Below are 19,250 nucleotides of genomic sequence, written 5' to 3'. Positions count from 1 at the left end.
AACTGCTCAGTCTCATCTGCTTCGTGAAGTTTGCTCTCCATTCTTTGCTGAGAGGTTGTTGTTCAGCCTGCTGACTCCAGAGTCATGTTTCTTGGTACAAGGCTGCTGCCGATCCGAAGGGTGAAAATCTAGTCAGGCCCCCGCAAACACCCCTACCCCCCAAAACCCCCCACCGCCCGCTCCGTTAACTCACCCATAACCGCATAGCTTTGATGAATGCTTCCTCACAGCTTCTGCCTGTACGGATGGTAGGGGTCGGCCTGTGGGGTGAATTGTAAAACTGAGACATAGGGGTGGCCGACAATGTCAAGTTTCTTCCAACGAAATAAATGTAAACATGAAAGAGTAAAATTTGTGTAGGATCGTGCAATAGGTGTTTTTTTAGACGGTGGTGTCTCAGATAACAGGCCAATTGCAGGTGTGTCAGGTCAACCTTTTTTTTTTTTTTTTGGTGGGAGGGGGGAGCAGATTCTGGTCTCCCCAAATGCCTGAGGACTGGGGTGGTGAACATCAGTTGCAGCCTGTGTTACTGCTATGAAGTGCAGGGGAGTGGGTCATAATTGCTTTAATGGCGTGCTGATTTAGATACAATCACCTACCCTGACAATCCCAGCAGGTATAAAGTTAGATAGACCCTCACTTGCCCCCACCTGGCTCCACACCCATTTTCTGTGGAGCACTTAATACTTCTTCCCCTGTGGTCACTCATTACAGTCACTCACACCTCTCCAGCACCCAGGACAGGGGATGCAGTTTGGAATGGCAAATATTTGAGCCCTCAGGCTAGGCCTGCTCTGACTTAAGAGCTCACTGGACATGGAAAATAGTTTTTCTTTTTCTATTTCAAATATGTGCTGTTTCACTTTCTAAAAATCCACTCACTTTACATTCATCTTCTCAAATGGGGATTTTTTTCACATTCTCAGAAAAAAGTTATACCCATCATACTTCAATCATTTGATACCAAACTGAAATTATGCAATGGTATAGAAAATAACCCCCATGACCCCTTGCTGTTTGTATTCGAAAAATCCCTGATATGCATTTAGGCATAATTAAGATTCCTGCTGTGGAATCATCAGGCTATCACTCTGAAGGTCAGCATATCCTATTTAGGTCTGTTGTATCTAGTCAGCAGAATGTTCCTCAGACAAAGACGAGCTAGAAGCCCCTTGGACAGTGACAGTGACCTTTATTAAGCTTTATTAAAGGACGTACACCAGTCCATCTTCTGACTCACTACTCTGGTAGTGAGGCAGCTTCTGGTCCCAGGAGCCTCTGCTGTCAGAAGACAGAATGTATTTCTGTCTTTAATGGCTGCTGTGACGTTTTATTATTACAATAACTATCTGTTTTTTTTATGTTATTTTACATTAATTACACACCTGCTTTATGTTATTTCTTTCACTTTTTACACCTAACATATTGGTTTTTCCAAGCAGAACCGCTGAGCTCCACAGACACCTTCACTATAGTAATTATTTGTCGCTGCCTGTCTTAATTACTGCCTGTCATTGTCTACATGGTTGAGCTGTGCATCAGATTCCCACTCATATTTTTGTAAAACAAAAAAAAAAACGTCACTCTGCCGCCTTGCCAAAAGGCTGCCCAGTCTTACGCCACAAACCAGCAGACGTTTACATCATCACTTATGTGAGTCGATCCATCCGGGAAGAGTCCGCCCACACTGGATGTGTTACGTCACTCCACATTTTTCTTCACAGACTCTTTTTTTATCTTTTATTTATTTATTTTTTTCTCTTTTGTCACTGCTTTTAATTGAACTTAGGATCTGAATCTTACCGTCTCAGACAGCACACATACATTCAGATCATGTGCATGGTCTAACTGCCTGCTCCACACAGTCTAAAGTGCTCCATTATACCCCTAATTGCTCCATTGTGGGGGAGCGTGTGCCTTGGAAAGCCTGAGACCTTGGCTGGAGGGGGTGGCTGGAGTGGAGTCTCCTCTTTTGTGTCAGTGTGTCTCCGCTCAATACACTCGTCTCTTTACACCTGCCCGCCTGCTGCATTGTTCCCGCAGACAGGCTGTTAAGGGGACGGTGTCATTGTTTCCGGAGGATAAGCACACTCGGGTCTCACACAAACACTGACCCCTGTCGCTCCTTCCCTCTCTCTCCATCGTCCCGCCCCAGTGCCACTGGGAGAAGGTATGCCCCAGTGAAACAGGTGACCTCTGATGGATTCGGGTGTGCTTTACGCTTTTTAATTTTCATTATCTGTGAATCGGTACCCAGGCCAGTAATCGTATTAGATGGTGGATGCTGTATATGTGCGGCGTCCCTCTGGTCAACCTGCCATGGTGAGAATCACCTGGTCCGGACGCAGCACCTGTCATGGGTGTGGGCCAGACAGCTGTGGCCAGCAGCAGGCCTGAAATAAACAAGGGGCCCAGCGGAGATTAATGACTGTCTAGAAAGACACAGAGCCCAGTGGCACCTCGTCCAGGAATGTGCTGTTTATTAATGGAACGGAATGGAGAGAGTACGGCCGAGGAATGGATCAGGAAGAGGGCCTGGCTTCACTCCAGCACATTCCCAATGCTCTGCTCGCTTCACCTCCTAACACCAATGGCACTGCCCAGTGGCTAAAGTAAAGTTTTATTCAGAGTTATCTCAGCTCAGTTTTAGCATTGTTCAGCTTCCTATTAGAGCCGTTGTCTTCGCCTCCAGTACTGTTTATCCTGCTCAGGTTAAATAATGGGAATATTCTATGTCATTAAACTCAAATATAACATAAAATGCAATGAAATTCACATAGAAATAATAAGGTAAACTAATATGAATACACACATGCATACATAATACAGTGTCTGTTTGAAGGAAATAGCATTTTATAAATGATTCATTCAGATAAGGCTACTTTTAGTGGGAGAATGGGAAAACTTGTTTCGCCACTATGAAGGGATCGATGTCTTCACTTCTCTGTTGTTTGGGGTAGTGGGTGTCATTTTCAGGAATGCAAGTGGACCGTGGAGAATGCTTCATTTAGCAGGGCTTCTGTTACTTTCTGTTTACTCAAAATGTCCACGGAGGTGCTGTGCCAACAGTTTAGCGGCTCAGGTCTTGAAGACATGGATCTTTTGCAAGCACCACACATGAAAAATCTTTTTTTTTTATATGGATGCACTAACATTATAATATTATATGTAACAAAACATCTGAAAAATATCTATATATTTGTATCTGAGCTGTATGACATACACATTTGTATATTTAATTTCAATTTATCATTTTGACAAATCAGGATTAGCCTGCTGTGGCTTGAGCAATCAAGCAATCTAGTATATTTCATTAAATACGTAGCACACCATCTTTTATGTAATAAATAAATCGCAATAGTACACAGTCTTTTGCAGCTATGAAAAGTACATTTATTAAACATCTTGCACCTTACATTGTTTTGCTAATCTCTGACATTCCTCCTTTTTAAAGCTCGACCTTTGCTGTCACTTCACCACAAATAAAAAAGTATACCAATTATGTTCTCTTGAAAGGCCACACAAAGGAGCAGGTCTGCAGCAGTGTTAAGAAAAAGAAGTGAAATGTAAATGAATGACCCTGGGTTGCCTGAAAGCTTGTATTACATCCCAGTGTTCTGTACAAACAAAGTCAGGAAGACATTAACCTTTTAAGCAGCCCTGGAGGTGCTGCAATTAGGCATCAGCTAGAGGACAAAAAGTGACTCTAAACCTCAAACGGCATTTTACATTCATAGAAACAATGTGATATCACACTGTTTGGTGTTAATTTTTCCAAAATCATGCTTCACTGTACTCATTTGTTAGTTTTATTAAACCGGTTCTGGAGAACATGGTTGGGAATTTTTTTGACTGACAGCCATTTCATCTTCACCTGTTCTTTTGTTTTCCACAGTCGCAGTACACAAACCTGGGCCTCCTCAATAGCATGGACCAGAACATGCAAAATGGTGGCTCCACCTCCACGAGCCCGTACAACAACGAGCACGCACAGAACAACGTGACGGCCCCTTCACCCTACGCTCCGCCCAGCTCCACCTTCGAGACCCTCTCCCCGTCCCCTGCCATCCCCTCCAACACAGACTACGCCGGGCCGCACACTTTCGATGTGTCCTTTCAACAGTCCAGCACAGCCAAATCTGCCACCTGGACGGTAAGGGGCTCTACCATTTTCTTCTGGAGTGGTCACTTAAATGGATAGAAAAAAAGACTTATTTGTGTGGTAATAGCCACCTTACCCCCAAAGTCACAAACCCCATAATTCCTGTGAAAAGAAACAAAAAAGGAAGGTGTTCCATGAACTTACTTGAGTGTTAGGACTAATTAAATGTCCCATAACAAGAGATCCACTTGTTCTGGAACATTTATTTGAAGCATGTGAAGAAGACCATTTTGAGTGAAAAAGACTATTTCGTGGAACCTGGGATGACCTAGTCTCAGACAGGCCGTATAGCGTCAATGTTTGCACCAGTTGGCTGGTGAACAGCTGCTCTACCAAACCGCTGATGGACCTGATGCACCTCTACCAACAACACCAGTATCCCACCAACGCATCAACATCATGCGAGGTACATATTTTTACAGGATAGATAAACTTAATTAAGTAGCTTATTCAAGGCCCACTGAGGCTGAAACATGAGGTTCTCTGTGAGTCTGATAAGAAGCAGGCCTTCATCTCTGTGCCGAGAAAAAGGGATGGATTTATGAAAGCACTTGATCTGCCAGTCAGGGCCTCCTGTACGCCCACAGGGGTTGGGATAAAGGTTCAGCAGATTAGTGAGCCTGAGGAGCTGTTTTATCTGTGGGATTTATGCTCACGGCACTTTTGTGATGTATATGAAAGCCTTCAATTACTCGACCACACCTGGCAGGGTAAAAAAAAATTGAAAAAAATTGAAAAATAGCGCGCTCTTTGCGTTGTTGTATTTCAGGGAGACTTATGTGATTGTAGAAAAATGCACTTATTAGAATCATTTCATGAGTCCTTTTACTCAAGTGAATCAATTGACAATCCTGTAACAAACAGAACCGGAAACCGAAAAGAAAAGAATAATCCGTAAAAACGAATAGAATTACTATGAGAAATTCAAATACTGCCCCCTGCTGGCAACTTATCATATGTTTGATTACGAATGAGAGTTTTGACAAATCTTAATCAGCAGGAATCACGGCTCTCTATGGCTCTCTATACACAGATGTCAGTTGGTCTGGTCTGGTTTGTTTATGGGCTGCAACCGCAAATCATTTCATAAAGTCGCTAAACCCGCTCGTCAAGTCGGGCCTACATCGTAGTGTCAGCAGTCACCGCAGAGGTCCACCAGCGAGGCTAGTGAGCGCATGTGCAAGTATATGTTACGTTGCTCTGCAGGTTGCACACCGGGGGCTAACCGACGCGAAGCGCACCCCAGCGGCCGGCTCTATTAATGCTAGCTAATACCGATTTCGCCTGCAGATGGAGACGGTCGATTTGCAGAAAATCCCGTCCAATGTTTTCGAATGTTGAGTTCTATCAGTTGTACGTTTCCGTGCATTTACAATGTAAATATTGCTCAATTGTAGGGGGGCATGGGGAGAATTGTTTTAATATGGGCAAAGGTTTTGTTAGCTATTTACCAAAAAGCAATCGATCAACCTTGAATTTGGCAAGACGCGGCGTAAAGGAACCTTGGGGCTTGATGCATGAATTGTGACGTTGCGGGAGAACACCTCTCCTGGTAACTCGATGGCAGTGTGGGATAGTGACATTTACCTGATTCCCACAGCAGCCTCTGTCATCCAACTCACGTCCACAGATGAAAAAAAAAAAAAAAAACGAAACAAAGGTGTCTGTCAGATTCACCATTGTGCTGAAGGGAAGTGCAATGGGTGTGAGACAGGCACGCCCCAAAAAGGTTGCGTTACCCTGAATCTCTCTCCAAAAAAACACTTTTACACTCACACCATGCCACACAGGTTTAGACAGAATTCCGTTCGGAGCATCGTCCTTCCCTGACTGGATTTGGGTTACGGTAACCAGTGGATATTTTTCGTAGATGACCCCGCTTTTTGAAACGAAGGTCCCCCGCCCTCGACCGTCTCTGACGTTGTCATGGCTGCGTTCTTTCCCAGCCCACATGGGCTGCTAATGCCCAGCGTTTTAAGTGCGGTGGGTTTTCTGCCCCCTCCCCCGAGCATCAGGACACTTTGTGCTCAGTGGTTGTGATGACTGCGCTCGGCCGCAGACACACCTAATCCCCGACACACACCTTATCCTCTTCCTGTTTTATGCTCCGTTTGCACACACACACACACACAGAGACAAATGTGCATCAGTGTTTCCCAGAAACCTCTCACCCACCCCCCTCCACATCTGTGATTCAATCTGCCTCGCTTTCATTTCTTCTCTTTGTTGTTTCTCCGTGTTAGTCTATGGACGCATCACCACCGCTGGTGCCTGACCCGATGTGTGTGTGTGTGTGTGTGTGTGTTGATGTAACAGTGAGCCATACACACAGAGCTCATTATTAACAGCACAATGGAAGCCAACGCTCTGTGGCTTTTGTTTGGCTTTGGGACTCTGTTGACACCATCTCAGATTCACTGGATTCAAAGGAAGTGTGACAGGGGGAGAGCCCTGGGGCGGAGGTTGGAATTGGAATATATCCATATGCAACACGTGCCTCCACCCTGAGCGTGGCTAAGCCGAACCCTGTCTCTGCTTCTTTAGCATGAGCCCAAGCAGGAGGGAGAACCAAAGGAGAGAGGGAGGGACGGAGGAAGGGAGGAGGGTCTCCACAACCAACCAAAAAACAGACAAGTGTTCCAGCGAAAGGCGGCAAGACGCGGCTTGCCCCGGAACATCTGCAGGCCCGTCCCACGCCTCACGAGATGGAGCCGAGACTTGTTTGTGTCAAGTGGCCTGTCGAGACTCGTCTGACTTTGTCATACAAGCCTTCGAAACCTGCAATGTGTGGGGAAAAAGTAGGGGAAAGGATATCTTTTCCAGTGCGCGCACACGTACATTAAAATCAGGTTTGAAAAGATTTTGGTGATAGGGAAGTGATTTCCCAGGAATGGAGCCTGGAGGAGCTTTGATTTTAAGCCACTTCTTTTAAGGGACCACAAGGCCCACCTCCACCACCACCTCCTTTAAAAAAAAAAAAAAAAAAAAGATTATCTGTTCTTTGTAGTGTTGTCAGCATTAGAGCATGAGAAAAGGAGCACATCAGATTCAAAGAGGAGCGATCAGTCTGTCACTACCAGACAAGGTCCTAATCTCCGGCTAACTCTACGTGACTCAAAGCCTGATCTTGTCATTCATGCTGTGCCATGGTTATTCATCAACGCTGGCTATCGGGGTGGGGTGCATTAAATGCCTGGTCCTGGATGCGAAGCGAAGCGACCACGTCGATGTAAAGCAGTCCATTGTGAGGCCACGTTAGAATTTATAAACGCGAAAAACGGGGCGGTGAAAAACAGCGGAGGAGGTGGGGTGGGGGGGTATAATTTAGCACTGCTCAGGGCGACCGTTCAAGAGGCGAGGGGAAATCCGCGTAATTACAGAAAAGCCGGTCCTTCTTCCAGGGGAGAGATCACGTTCCCCAACCATATCATTTAATCACAGGGCATTAAACCGCAGCAGGAAACCAGAGGACGGCAGCTACGAGTGCTGGAAGAAAATGAGAGTAGTGACCCTGACTGACACGCAGCGTTTTGAGGTGCCCTGTCCCATCACAGGTGCTTGCATAACCTGACACATCAGAACTTTGGGCATTCTTTTCATGAACTCCACACTCTGGGCGACCGCTGTCCCCGTTCATCTGACAGCTGCAACAATTGTGACACTAATGTTTGAGGAAGTGGCACAGCCCAAGGTCCCTTTTACTTTAATACAGAGTTTATCTTAGTCCGCAGCATATGAGAAACATAAATTGTGAAGAAGAAAATAAATAAATTGTCAGTCTTCGGCTTAATTTTTGTTCTCGCCTTCATCCAAGCAGGTTTTTTTTTTTCTTTCTTTCTCATTTCCTTCTCTTTGGCATCGGGAGGATAAAAAAAACACATTTCTGTCCAATGAAAGCAGGCTGAGGTGAAGCTGCAGGCATGATGCTACATGTCAGGTATGAAGGAGACAAGACTGGAGGCGCCGCAGTGCGCCGCGCAAGAGTCTGGAGTTGTCGGGACACGAACGCTGCATGCGCCCGCAGCCACTGTCAGGCGAAAGCAAGCGCTACAGCTGCCGGCCTGCCCCGACACGCAGGGCCAGGCTTGTGTGTGTGTGTGTGTGTGTTGGTGTCAATGTATTTGTGCATATATACGTATATATGTATATATATATAATCAAATAGTTCGTTCAGGATATGCATGAGTGAGGTCTATGTCATCTTATAATGTTTCCATTTCTTTTAACATTTACAACATATTAGCAGCACAACTATATTATTTGAGCTGCATCACAGCTGCGTAGTTTTATAGAGTGGGTGTGTATTTGGTGAGCATACGTACGTACGTACGTGTGTGCGGTAATTATATAGATTGAAACATACCGGATGTTCCTGTCTTCGTTTGAAATAATCAAAACACTCACAAAGAGCACGTTCTTTCCTATTCGTTGAATTAGGGCGAATCGCACCGTTTACACCGGCTGTTTCAGTGCCATAAAGAGCAATCCCGCCCACTGGAAAAAGTACGCCATCCTGGCCTTCGGGGCCTGCGCGGCGAACGCAGCGGCCCCTCTATTTTCTTTGGCCGCCCCGGCTGCGTGAGTCGCATTGTGGACGGTGAATGGGCTCTTAATTGCGCGCCAGCACGCGCTGACCCCGCACAGAGAGAAAGGGCCGAGATCCCATCCGTCAGCCGCGGGGTCCCCCACCCAGGGCCCGACGTAAGCCGCGCCGGTGCACTTCTGTCAGCGGCCCATAGCAAAGCGCGGCGGTGAGCACACAAGAGCGCGCACACACGCACATCTCCCCCGTCCAAAATCTGTTGCTGCAGGGCTGGGATTGGTGCTTCTGGGAGTGTGTTTTGATTTACTGTGTTTTCTCAGCGCGTTTCTCTGCCGCGATTAAACACAGAACGTCTTGACATTGCACTTTGGCTGCGTGTCTGAATCCCACCCAGAGCTTTATTGACAAGGCAGCAGGGGTGGAATGTGCTCGTCTGCGTCGAGGTCGAATATCTTTTTCACATTTACTTCGCCCCTCGTCACTCCACGAATCAGCTCCATGATTACTCCTTCTTTATCATTAACCACTTCTTGCTTTTGCACACATGGAACCCACAGCCAGGGGGGTTCGAGGGGTTAAAAAAGTTGCAGAGATCTGACTGTGCGACACATGTATCTTTCTACCCCTCCCTCTCTCTCACGCCGACCCTGCCGCAGCTTATTTAGCTGAATGACAGCAGCGTTCACAGGCATATCAGATTGGAAGCAACGGCGGCAATTACAGATATTCATCTTACTTTTTTTTCTATTGCAGACCTTTATACTTTTAAGTGCTTTCATTTCATCTTCAAAACACTTCAATCATCTTCCTGGCAAAAATGTACTTCCTTCAGCTCCGTGCAGACCCTCTACCTGATACGTATATCACTGTGCAGAAATATTGATCATTTGAAGGAGGAAGTGGTCTGAACAGAGATGACGTGATGGTACAAATGAGACCCACACTGGCGGTTCTGAGAAGTGTCATGATCGAAAAAATAAATCCCTGTTTTAGCCTCAAAAACACTGGCTGTATTTCCATGCCGTTATGCAAAGCAGAACAATATTCCTGACACTCAAACAGGATGTTTGGTGAGTTAAAGCGAAGCCTCTGTGTTGGCTTCATGTGACGTTGGCAAATGTGTGTATGGTTGTTAAAATATTGCCCAAAGAATATATATTTGTATGTGTGTGTGTGTGCGTGTGTGTGTGTGTGTGTATATATATATATATATAGAGAGAGAGAGAGAGAGAGAGAGAAACATAGGAGAACGTCTGGTATAATAGCCACAAATGCTATTGAAGAGCTCTACTTTGTGTGTGTGTGTGTGTGTGTGTTATTCTGATAAAAGAAACAGGGAGTGCAGAGGGGGCACATATCTTCTGCCAAACTTGTGTAATATCCAGCAGAAGCAGGTGCTGGGTTGGGCTCCTTTCATTGGAACACTTCAAATCAAAAGTTAATAGAGATGGAATTTAATGTGCCATTGTTCTAGAAAAGCACTCCAGGCGTCGTTCTCAAAATCTCTCTTTTTCTTCTTTACAAATGGAACTGACAGGAAAGCTTTTCCTTCCCGCTCGATGCTCTTCTTTTCTTTTTCGACAGCAACATAGCGAGATCTGTTGAAACGGTTGTTTGCGCAGCTCAGCTGCGCTGTACACCAGTGAATCATTTCACATGCATTGTCCACAGTCAGGGTTTCCCAGCAGCCTCTGTGACTGAGTAACTGGTGACGCATGGCTATTGAGAAACGTAGTGCGGCTAGTGGCGGGTGGGCGGGGCCAAATGGCTCGTGTGGTCAGGGATGCTCACTGGCTACGTCGAGTTGGTTCTGGAACTGCTGCGTACTCGTGCTGGGACGAAAAGCAGCTTGAGGAACGGCTCCATGTTTCCATCATGTCACGGCCACACTTGTATGATATCATGATGACAACATGTGTGTAAGGGCTCAGAAGTGCAGTTGAAGAGGTGGCCTGCAGACACGGCGTAGGTGTGTCCCTCCCGTCACTCCCTTAATCACAGGGCTGAGGTTTAATCAGAAGGCCTTCCGTCACGAGCCAGCTGGTGTAGAAAATGTGAGCCAGGAACATTTGACTCAAGATTCCTGAGCTCTAACCTTTGGCCCCTACACCGGCAAGTAAACGTTCAGTTTGTGAGTTTTGGTTGGTCATACTGTACGAAATGAAGGGATTCTGTCTTGTTTAACAGTGACACCTAAACTCAAGACATTCCACAACATTCCCAAGTACCATTAGGACAATGCATTTTTCAGGGACCTCTTCTTTAGTGTCGCACAGTGAGATTCATCCTGAACAATAGTACGTGGAACATATAAAGAAAACTTTATTCAATGTTTAAAAGAAGTGAATTCCAATGTCTGCATTTCTGGAAACCGCTCCTCTCCTCTCCTGCCAGCTATTCCACTGGTTAACCTCAGTCTCCACCATACCAATGTATGACTTTAAATGGGTGTTTGTACTGATTGTGGTTTATTAAAAAAAATATCAGTGATGACAACATGGGTTTGTAAAAGTGTTTACCTAAAAGTTTTTCTATTTACTTTAGTTCTTTTTTTTGCCTCTTGCCTTTGGAGTACGAGAATGTGAAAATTAATGCTTATGAACTACAAATGTAAAGGGCAACATAATTAGAGGTAGTTAGAGCGAGTCCCTCGTAATCCTAGTCTAACACATCTTATTTCTCTTATAAAATATCTAGTCTATACCACTTTCAATAAAAACAGATTTTACTGCTTTCATTTCATTACTGCTTTCTAATGTTTCCTGTCTCCCTTTCTCTCTCTCTCTCTCTCTCTCTCTCTCTCTCTCTGTGCAGTATTCAACGGACCTGAAGAAACTGTACTGCCAGATTGCCAAAACCTGTCCAATTCAGATCAAGGTCCTCACCAACCCACCGCAGGGTGCAGTGATACGGGCGATGCCCGTCTACAAGAAAGCCGAGCACGTGACTGAGGTGGTCAAGCGCTGCCCCAATCACGAGCTGAGCCGCGAGTTCAATGATGGTCAGTAAACTGGGCCCACATTGTCAGAACCGCGCCAATATATATATATATTTATATAATGTTTGTTTGTTGAAGGTCAAATCGCCCCTCCCAGCCATCTTATTCGAGTAGAGGGGAACAGCCACGCCCAGTATGTGGAGGACTCCATAACAGGCCGTCAGAGTGTGCTAGTGCCATACGAGCCCCCTCAGGTGCGTGACCAGCCGGTTCTGTACACGTTTTTTTTTTTTTTTTTTTTAACTGACCGTCTTTAGAAACGATTCAATACCGGGGTACTCGTCTTTTTTTCTGACAGGTGGGCACAGAATTCACAACCATCCTGTACAACTTTATGTGCAACTCCAGCTGTGTGGGAGGGATGAACAGACGTCCCATTCTGATCATCGTCACCTTAGAAACAAGAGAGTATGTCCATCTTTCGACAGATGTACCCTCTCTGCCAGATTCAATTTAGTTAAAGTTTTTCTGCCTCTCTGTCACTGTCTCTCCCTCCAGTGGTCAGGTGTTGGGCAGGCGGTGCTTTGAGGCAAGGATCTGTGCCTGTCCTGGCCGGGACCGCAAAGCGGACGAGGACAGCATCCGCAAGCAGCATGTTTCGGATGGTACAAAGAGTAATGAGGGTACGAAGCGCCGTAAGTAAAGCTGGGGGCTGGTGGAGGGGCTGCTGTGACCGCGCACACACACACACACACACACTCACACAGTCACGCGCGCTTGCATGCCGCCCCGGGCCTTCTGCTTGCCGACAGCGCCCTCTGTTGGTTCTGAGCTGGTGCTGACAGTGTTCCCCCCCCCCTCCACATGCAGCTTTCCGGCAGATGCCCCACAGCACCCAGATGTCCTGCGGCAAGAAGAGAAGATCCACAGACGAAGAGGTTTTTTGTCTGCCTGTGAGTCGACCGGAGACGCTCGGTCTTTTCTCTTGAACGCGGCCATCACGCGTACGTCAAGTGGCCACTCAGACTGCTCCCACTCATGCTCCCTGCCCTCCCTTTCTCCTTCACAGATTAAAGGCCGTGAAATCTATGAGATTTTGGTGAAAATCAAAGAGTCTCTGGAGCTCATGCAATTTCTGCCTCAGCACACTATTGAGACATACAGGCAGCAGCAACAGTCCCTCCTGCAGAAACAGTGAGTAGCATGCAGTAAAACGTCGAGAAGCTAGAGATAGAAGGAGAGGGCGTAGCCCCATCGCATCACCACACCGTGCCTCGCTAGAAGGCCAACTTCACCCTCTGCTTGCTCTTGTCTGCTGGCTGTTGCTTTGCATGCTGCTGTTTGTACTGGATTTGACCTTATTAGCCATTTAGAAGGGAAAGAATGCGAAGACAAAGACATATGCGAAGAAAGGTCGACCCTGACATCTTTTTTTAATTCCTATTGAACACTGTTGCTTGTACAAAGCATGGAATTGCTGATGTGGTTAGGCTCGTGTGAGTAAGACTCCTTTCAGCATGACTTTCTTGACTTTGAAACGTGATTTTTTTTTTTTTAATTATGCCACGCACGGCTTGGTAATACCAAACGTTTAGTCAACAACGACTTACGTTTACCTCACACGCTTGCGCCACGCCAAAGCGTGTAACTTGCACAAAACGGGCTTTTGTTGCGTCTGACCCGCTCCTTCGGGACTTTAGCCAATCGTGTGCATTATGGTTACAACGTCTCTCCGCTTGGCCTCATTAGACAGGTGGAGCAGCTCTGTAGATGGCGGGGCCTGGTTTGCACCATCCTCCCCCAGAGCTCCAGCCTCTCACAACATCACAGAGGGACGTGCAAATTACAGCTTTTGAATCGTGTGCTTAAACGCCCTATGATAATTACTGCTTGTGTTAGCGTTTCTCATTAACGAACTGACAGATGCCCCGCAGTGAGGTAATGCTTCCATTCACGCTGAATGCCGGGCTTGGAAGTGCTCATTTCTTGTAGCGCTTTCGCAAAGCCGCCAAAGCTGGCCACGCCTACGTAGATGACTGGTATGGGCTCTGTATTTTTTCGGGTGGGGGTAGCAGGATCCAGGCGAGGGATATTTTACGACTGCAGGGGTCAAAGTGTGTGAAAATGACTGGGTGAGAGAAGAGCCAGGTGGCCACTGACTCTGGAGGGCTGTTCTTCTCATGGAACCTTAACTTTGGCAGCACAATAAACTAATGTGTGCAATTCTGAATGAAGAAGTGCTTCTTTAGAGTTCCTCATCTTGGCCACACTGCTCCTTCATTCTCTCCCTGTCTTTGTTTCCATTTTCATCCTCTGTACCTCTAACCTTCACAGGTTTCTCTTAAAAAAAAATAAAAGCTCTTGCTGCCTTCAATAAAAAAGCTGCTGGTTTTTATTGATTTATGTTATTTTCTACTCAAGGGAGAGGCTCTCATCTCATTCCCCCCTTTCTCCTTATTGAAGTTACAGAGTAGTGCCTCCTGCTGGTGGTTCTTTGTTACTGCAAGAACCAAACGTTATTTTTTTTAACTATTTGTAGTATAAAAATTTGTGTAGGACATTGCTTATATCAAATAAATTATATATAGTGTATACCATTTTAATCTTAATTGTTCTCACTCATAGTAACAAACAATGTTATCCAGGTGGCCCATTCTCCCCTGGTTCTGTTCAATTCAAAGTCTGTCTGGTTTGTTCTTTCTTTTCTGCTTTTCCACTTTTCTTTGGTTCTGGTTTTACTGGTGGTGCATCACTATAAGCACTTTTCCTCTGTCTTTCTCTCTTCCCTGTCTCTCTCGATGGGTTGCCGCTGCAGTCTGCTAAAAGCCCGTCTGCGTCCTGAGCTGATGGAGCCTCTCGGCGGGCAGGAGAGTCGCTGCAGCACATTCTGAAAGCCCATCCAGACTCACATTCCTGTTCTAACTCCGGCCCCGGCCTACGTTCATCTCTCCACCTCCTCTTCCACATCCTAATTGTTTCCTTTCTTCTTTCCTACTGGGTTCTGGCTTCTTATAGCTGTTCCCTCCTCCGCAGCACAGCAATGTTAACAGATAACGAACAACGCTTCAGATAAATATCGGTATTTTATGGAATCTCATCACAGTTTCAGAGACCGTGTGTCTTCTTGCAGGGTCTTTTCATGAGCTATAGTTATAAATAACATGACGATTTGCATGATAGACATTTACCCTCTACTTTTTTTTAAATCAGATGTTATACAGACACTGTTATTTGTATAAAGCTCACAGATTGCTGCTTTACAGCTGAAATGTAGCTTCGATTGTACGTCAGGAATATGGCGAAAGTGATAGAGAAACATGCTGGTATTGCACAAACCTACGTTGCACACTCGACAGAGACCCACTGGGCTGCTTCCATTGCTTCTCAGTCTAGTCTGGGCAGCAGGAGTTGATCAGGAACCAAGTACTCATGTTTTTTTTTTTTTTTTTCTGCCATCCTTGTTTATGGAGCTGGACTCAAGCCATTTCCTGTTGAGTTAGTTGGGGATAACAGAAGTATATTAATTTTACATTAATGCTGGACATGGAGTTTAATGTTACTGCAGGACAGTTTGTTTGTTCTTGAGATCTACTTGAGATCCACTTTTCTCCCGAAGTTTCATTAGGGAAATGAAACCCGTTATGTTCGTTAGTAGTGGGAACGAAGAAATATGAGTGTGGTTGTTTGTTTCTGAATCGAGGCTCTTGCACTTTTGTCTGTTTTTTCAATAAATATCTTTCTGCTACTTGACTTCCTTTTTTCTGTCCCTGTTCTGTTTCCTTTATTGTGACCTTTTTTCTCACATTTTATCTGAAGGAACACAAACATTAATGTCTGTTTAATTATGTGAATATAACATATAGCTGAATAAGTTGAATGATGTTTTGTTTTACAAATACAAATACAAAAAAAAAGTTTTAATTTCACAAGTATATGCATTAGTAGAAATTCAGTATCAGTTGTATTCAGTTAAATCAGGCTGATGTATTAATGATGTCTTTTCTACTTTTTATGGTGTAATAATTATGTAATTTAAATGTACTATACAGGGCTGACCTAAATGGCTGTATTTTATTTGTGCTAAGACTAATATTTAATTTTTTTTCTAAAATTATAATCTCTCAAATCAAGTACACATTATGGATTCTTAGATCATACCTGGAAGGATTGCTTGCTAATATCCACTTCTTGTTATTTTTTAATTACTTAATTTACTTAATTTCTAATAAATTGGCAAACAAGTCTATGAGTCTTAGTTCTGTTAAAATACAGCCCAAGTATCAGTTTACAGCACACTACACACAATCATGATGTGGGCAAGTTTGGGGTCCTACTAACCGAGGGCCTTGTCTGTTGTTTAAGATGGGATTTTTCGGCCGATCAGACTTACAGGCAGTATCCTCCTCCATCTCCATCTTTCTGCCCCAGGAGCCCCATACCTTCTCAACCAACCTATGGATCCAGCTCCCCTCCCCAGAGCAAGAACAAACTGCCCTCCGTCAGCCAACTCATCAACCCCCAGCAGCGCAACACTCTCACCCCAGTCAGCGTGCCCGCGGGACTGACTGACAGTAAGTGTGCGCCCTTTGTCCCCCCCCCCCTTTCGCTCCACGTCCTGTCACTGGCCAGACACTTTTTCCCTTTCACCATTGTTCTGTTACACACTGAGACGTACCGAAAGGGAGACGTGGCGAGAGCGGGGTGACAGAGTGTTTAAGTGTGTTCGTGTCTGGGCACGTGTGGCCTCAAGTCCTCTAGTCTGTCGTCGACGGGCAGCTTCCTGTTTTGGCGTGAACCTGATCCCCTTCCTTCCCTCGCCAAAATGGCTCACGGGCCTGTCTGTCTGACCTGTGTGTTCCGACCGCTTTGCGTCTGTCATTTCTTTGCTGAGTCGAGTGTGACCTCTATTCTGTGCTCTTCCACAGTGACACCCCTTATGTCTGCCCACCTTACTGGTATGAACACCGACATGAGCCCCCTGAGCCCCAGCCACGCCCTCCAGTCTCAGCTTCCCATGGTGGCTTCCTCTCACTGCACACCTCCGCCTCCATACCCTGTGGACAGCAGTATCTCCAGGTACATAGCGCCGCTAATGTCTACATATTTATCTATATTGTCTGAGTTCTAGTGGTTCTGCTACTAAAGACTCCAGAAGATGTTCTCAGATGCATAGATACATAGAGTGTGGTTTCCTGATGCTAAAGCTGTGCTGGGCACTGATGTGAAATGGGTTCCTGGTTCTGAACAAAATGGGACTGTCCTATTCACTCACTCCGTTTCCGTCACACACATGCCATTAGATGCTTCTGGTGGCTTGAAAAGGCAAAATATGTAATGAGTGATGTGCAGAGCTCCAGACCATTCAAAGTCCAACAGTTGCATGGAAGCTAGCTCTTGCGATGAAGGTAGCTGCAGTGCATGATGTGGTCTTGCTGAATTTGGGCCGCTGCATAGTCGTAGCCTAGTGTGCTAGACACTCGCCTATGAACCAGAAGACCACAGAGTAACAGGTTCGAACCCCACTTACTACCATTGTGTCCCTGAGCAAGACACTGAACCCTGAGTGTCTCCTGTAAATTTAATGTGTTGAAGGGTGCTGCCTTGCTATTGAGCGGGGTTGTATGGTCAGAGTCAGGGCTTGTAGTGATTTTTTTATTGACATCCCCATTCACGTTGACCGTTGCAGCTTTCTGTTGCGGCTGGGCTGCTCGGCCTGCTTGGACTACTTCACTGCTCAAGGCCTGACCAACATCTACCAGATTGAGAACTACAACATTGAGGTGAGGCTGAGTGCATTTCCAGTCTGTGTGAGATTTGGTCCAGTGAATACAGCCCAGGCTTGAGCGCCCTACAGTCTGCACAGCCAATCGTGTCACCCTACATGTCACCCAAGCACAGTAAAATTCGTACAAAAATAGGATGTGTTAGGATGTGTTAAGTTTCAATTGTCCAGTGTTATGAGATTAAGCAAGAAAGAAGTCAAGTGAATAGATAATAAATGCATATTGCATTCCTCTGTTGGCAGGATTTATCCCGGCTGAAGATCCCAACAGATTTCCAGCACATTATTTGGAAGGGTATCATGGAGCATCGGCAGACCATGGAGTTCTCGCCCCCTCCCCACATCCTGCGCACTTCCAGTGGGGCGTCCACTGTGAGCGTAGGCTCGTCCGAGGCCCGTGGTGAGCGCGTCATCGACGCCGTCCGCTTCACCCTGCGCCAGACCATCTCCTTCCCGCCCCGCGATGACTGGACCGACTTCTCATTCGACCTCGACTCACGACGCAATAAGCAGCAGCGCATCAAGGAGGAGGGGGAGTGAATGCTCAGTTGCTCAGTCTAGGCAATTTCTCCCATTGTGACCCTGCATTAAAAACAATTAATTTCCTTTTTTTTAACCACATCTGAAATGTTTTATATAAAGAGCAAGCATAAATATGCACTTATTTTCCATAATTGTATTAGTTTGTTTTTCCATTGTTACCTCTGTAAAAGCTTCATTCAGTACACTTGGAACAAAAGACGCTTTCTTTCTTGAGACAGAGCACTTAAGAAATGCTGAAATGTGTTTGTTTATTATAGCTTTTAAGCCAATAGTGTTCATTGTGCTCGGTGCTTGATCTAAAGCTGAAAACATGACGGGGAGGGGGGAGGGAGGCTTTTTGTAAGTTTTGCCATAGCACAAAAAGTATATTTTGATCTATGAAAGAGAAACCTTTATGTTACTAGTGTTCAAGCATGTTTATGTTTGTTGTCATTTTCAGTTTTTTTTTTTTTTTTTTATACTGGCATTTGCTGGTCTTGATTGTATACATTTCAAGGTGCACATTGTGCTGTTCATATTTGCAAGTGTTCCTCTGACATAGTAATGATGCTGTCAGAGTTTAAGTCAGGCAAGCGATTTATAATGAAACTGAAATTACATTGTAATTTGATGTAGCTTTATACTTGTTACTGTATGTTGCAATTTTTGGGTTTTTATTGTGTTCGCTGTAATACACAATTTTGTTTCTATTGTGTGAACTGTAACTCCAAGTAAGAAGTATTGACTCCAATGGCAACAGTATAACAGATGTGTTTGGTTCTCTGTATTTTCCCACAGAGCAAGCAAAATGGTGGGACTTTTTTATAGCCCGTTTGGTAAAGCTTGAGTTTTTAAAATGTGCTCCGTTTGATTATGTGCCTGGCACAATTCAGTGTACAGATTCTTAACATTTCACTGTGGGTCTAGTTATTCTTGGCTCTCTTGTCTGCTCATGTAAATATTTTGCGATGTACTTATTTTGATATCAACCAAAAAATAAAATATTAGCTTTTATTGTTGTTGTTATTTTCAGAATGGATGAGCAGATGCGATGGCTGTAGCAAGTCATTTTATCAACCTTGGAGTTGACATGTACGCAGATATGAAGACTTGCAGACAAGCTTGTGTTGAATTAGATGTTGTTGGGGTCCACCTTCGAATTTAAATAGTTTACCATTTAAAGGCACAGTATCTGTGAATATAAAAATGAATCACTAGAATGGGCCAGAGTACCACAGACTGAGAACCAAATTATTTGTGCATTTAGTGATAAGCCAATGTGCAAATCGATTGTGTGCACAGT

General features: G+C 45.1%; 1 protein-coding gene across 8 annotated transcripts in view; it reads left to right on the top strand.

Annotated features, from left to right (window-relative positions):
- Positions 1–18,961, top strand: part of tp63 (tumor protein p63) — a 33,577-nt gene extending 14,616 nt beyond the window's left edge. For 2 of the 8 annotated variants that reach the window (XM_029000296.1, XM_029000300.1), the window contains 11 exons: positions 3,896–4,153; positions 11,520–11,706; positions 11,782–11,897; positions 12,002–12,111; positions 12,202–12,326; positions 12,514–12,596; positions 12,713–12,837; positions 16,072–16,214; positions 16,569–16,719; positions 17,330–17,423; positions 17,669–17,965. In XM_029000296.1, coding sequence (XP_028856129.1) covers positions 3,896–4,153; positions 11,520–11,706; positions 11,782–11,897; positions 12,002–12,111; positions 12,202–12,326; positions 12,514–12,596; positions 12,713–12,837; positions 16,072–16,214; positions 16,569–16,719; positions 17,330–17,423; positions 17,669–17,965 — 1,689 coding nt within the window. Of the gene's footprint in view, positions 1–3,895; positions 4,154–11,519; positions 11,707–11,781; positions 11,898–12,001; positions 12,112–12,201; positions 12,339–12,513; positions 12,597–12,712; positions 12,838–16,005; positions 16,215–16,568; positions 16,720–17,329; positions 17,424–17,668 lie in introns of all 8 variants that reach the window. The other 6 variants (XM_029000294.1, XM_029000298.1, XM_029000295.1 and 3 more) reach the window with 4 other exon arrangements.
- Positions 18,962–19,250: the final 289 nt, after the last annotated feature.

Source organism: Denticeps clupeoides, chromosome 13 (assembly GCF_900700375.1).
Source record: "Denticeps clupeoides chromosome 13, fDenClu1.1, whole genome shotgun sequence".
Lineage (NCBI taxonomy): Eukaryota > Metazoa > Chordata > Actinopteri > Clupeiformes > Denticipitidae > Denticeps > Denticeps clupeoides.
Note: the sequence above shows the minus strand (reverse complement) of the source record. Positions and strands in the feature narration are given on the sequence as shown.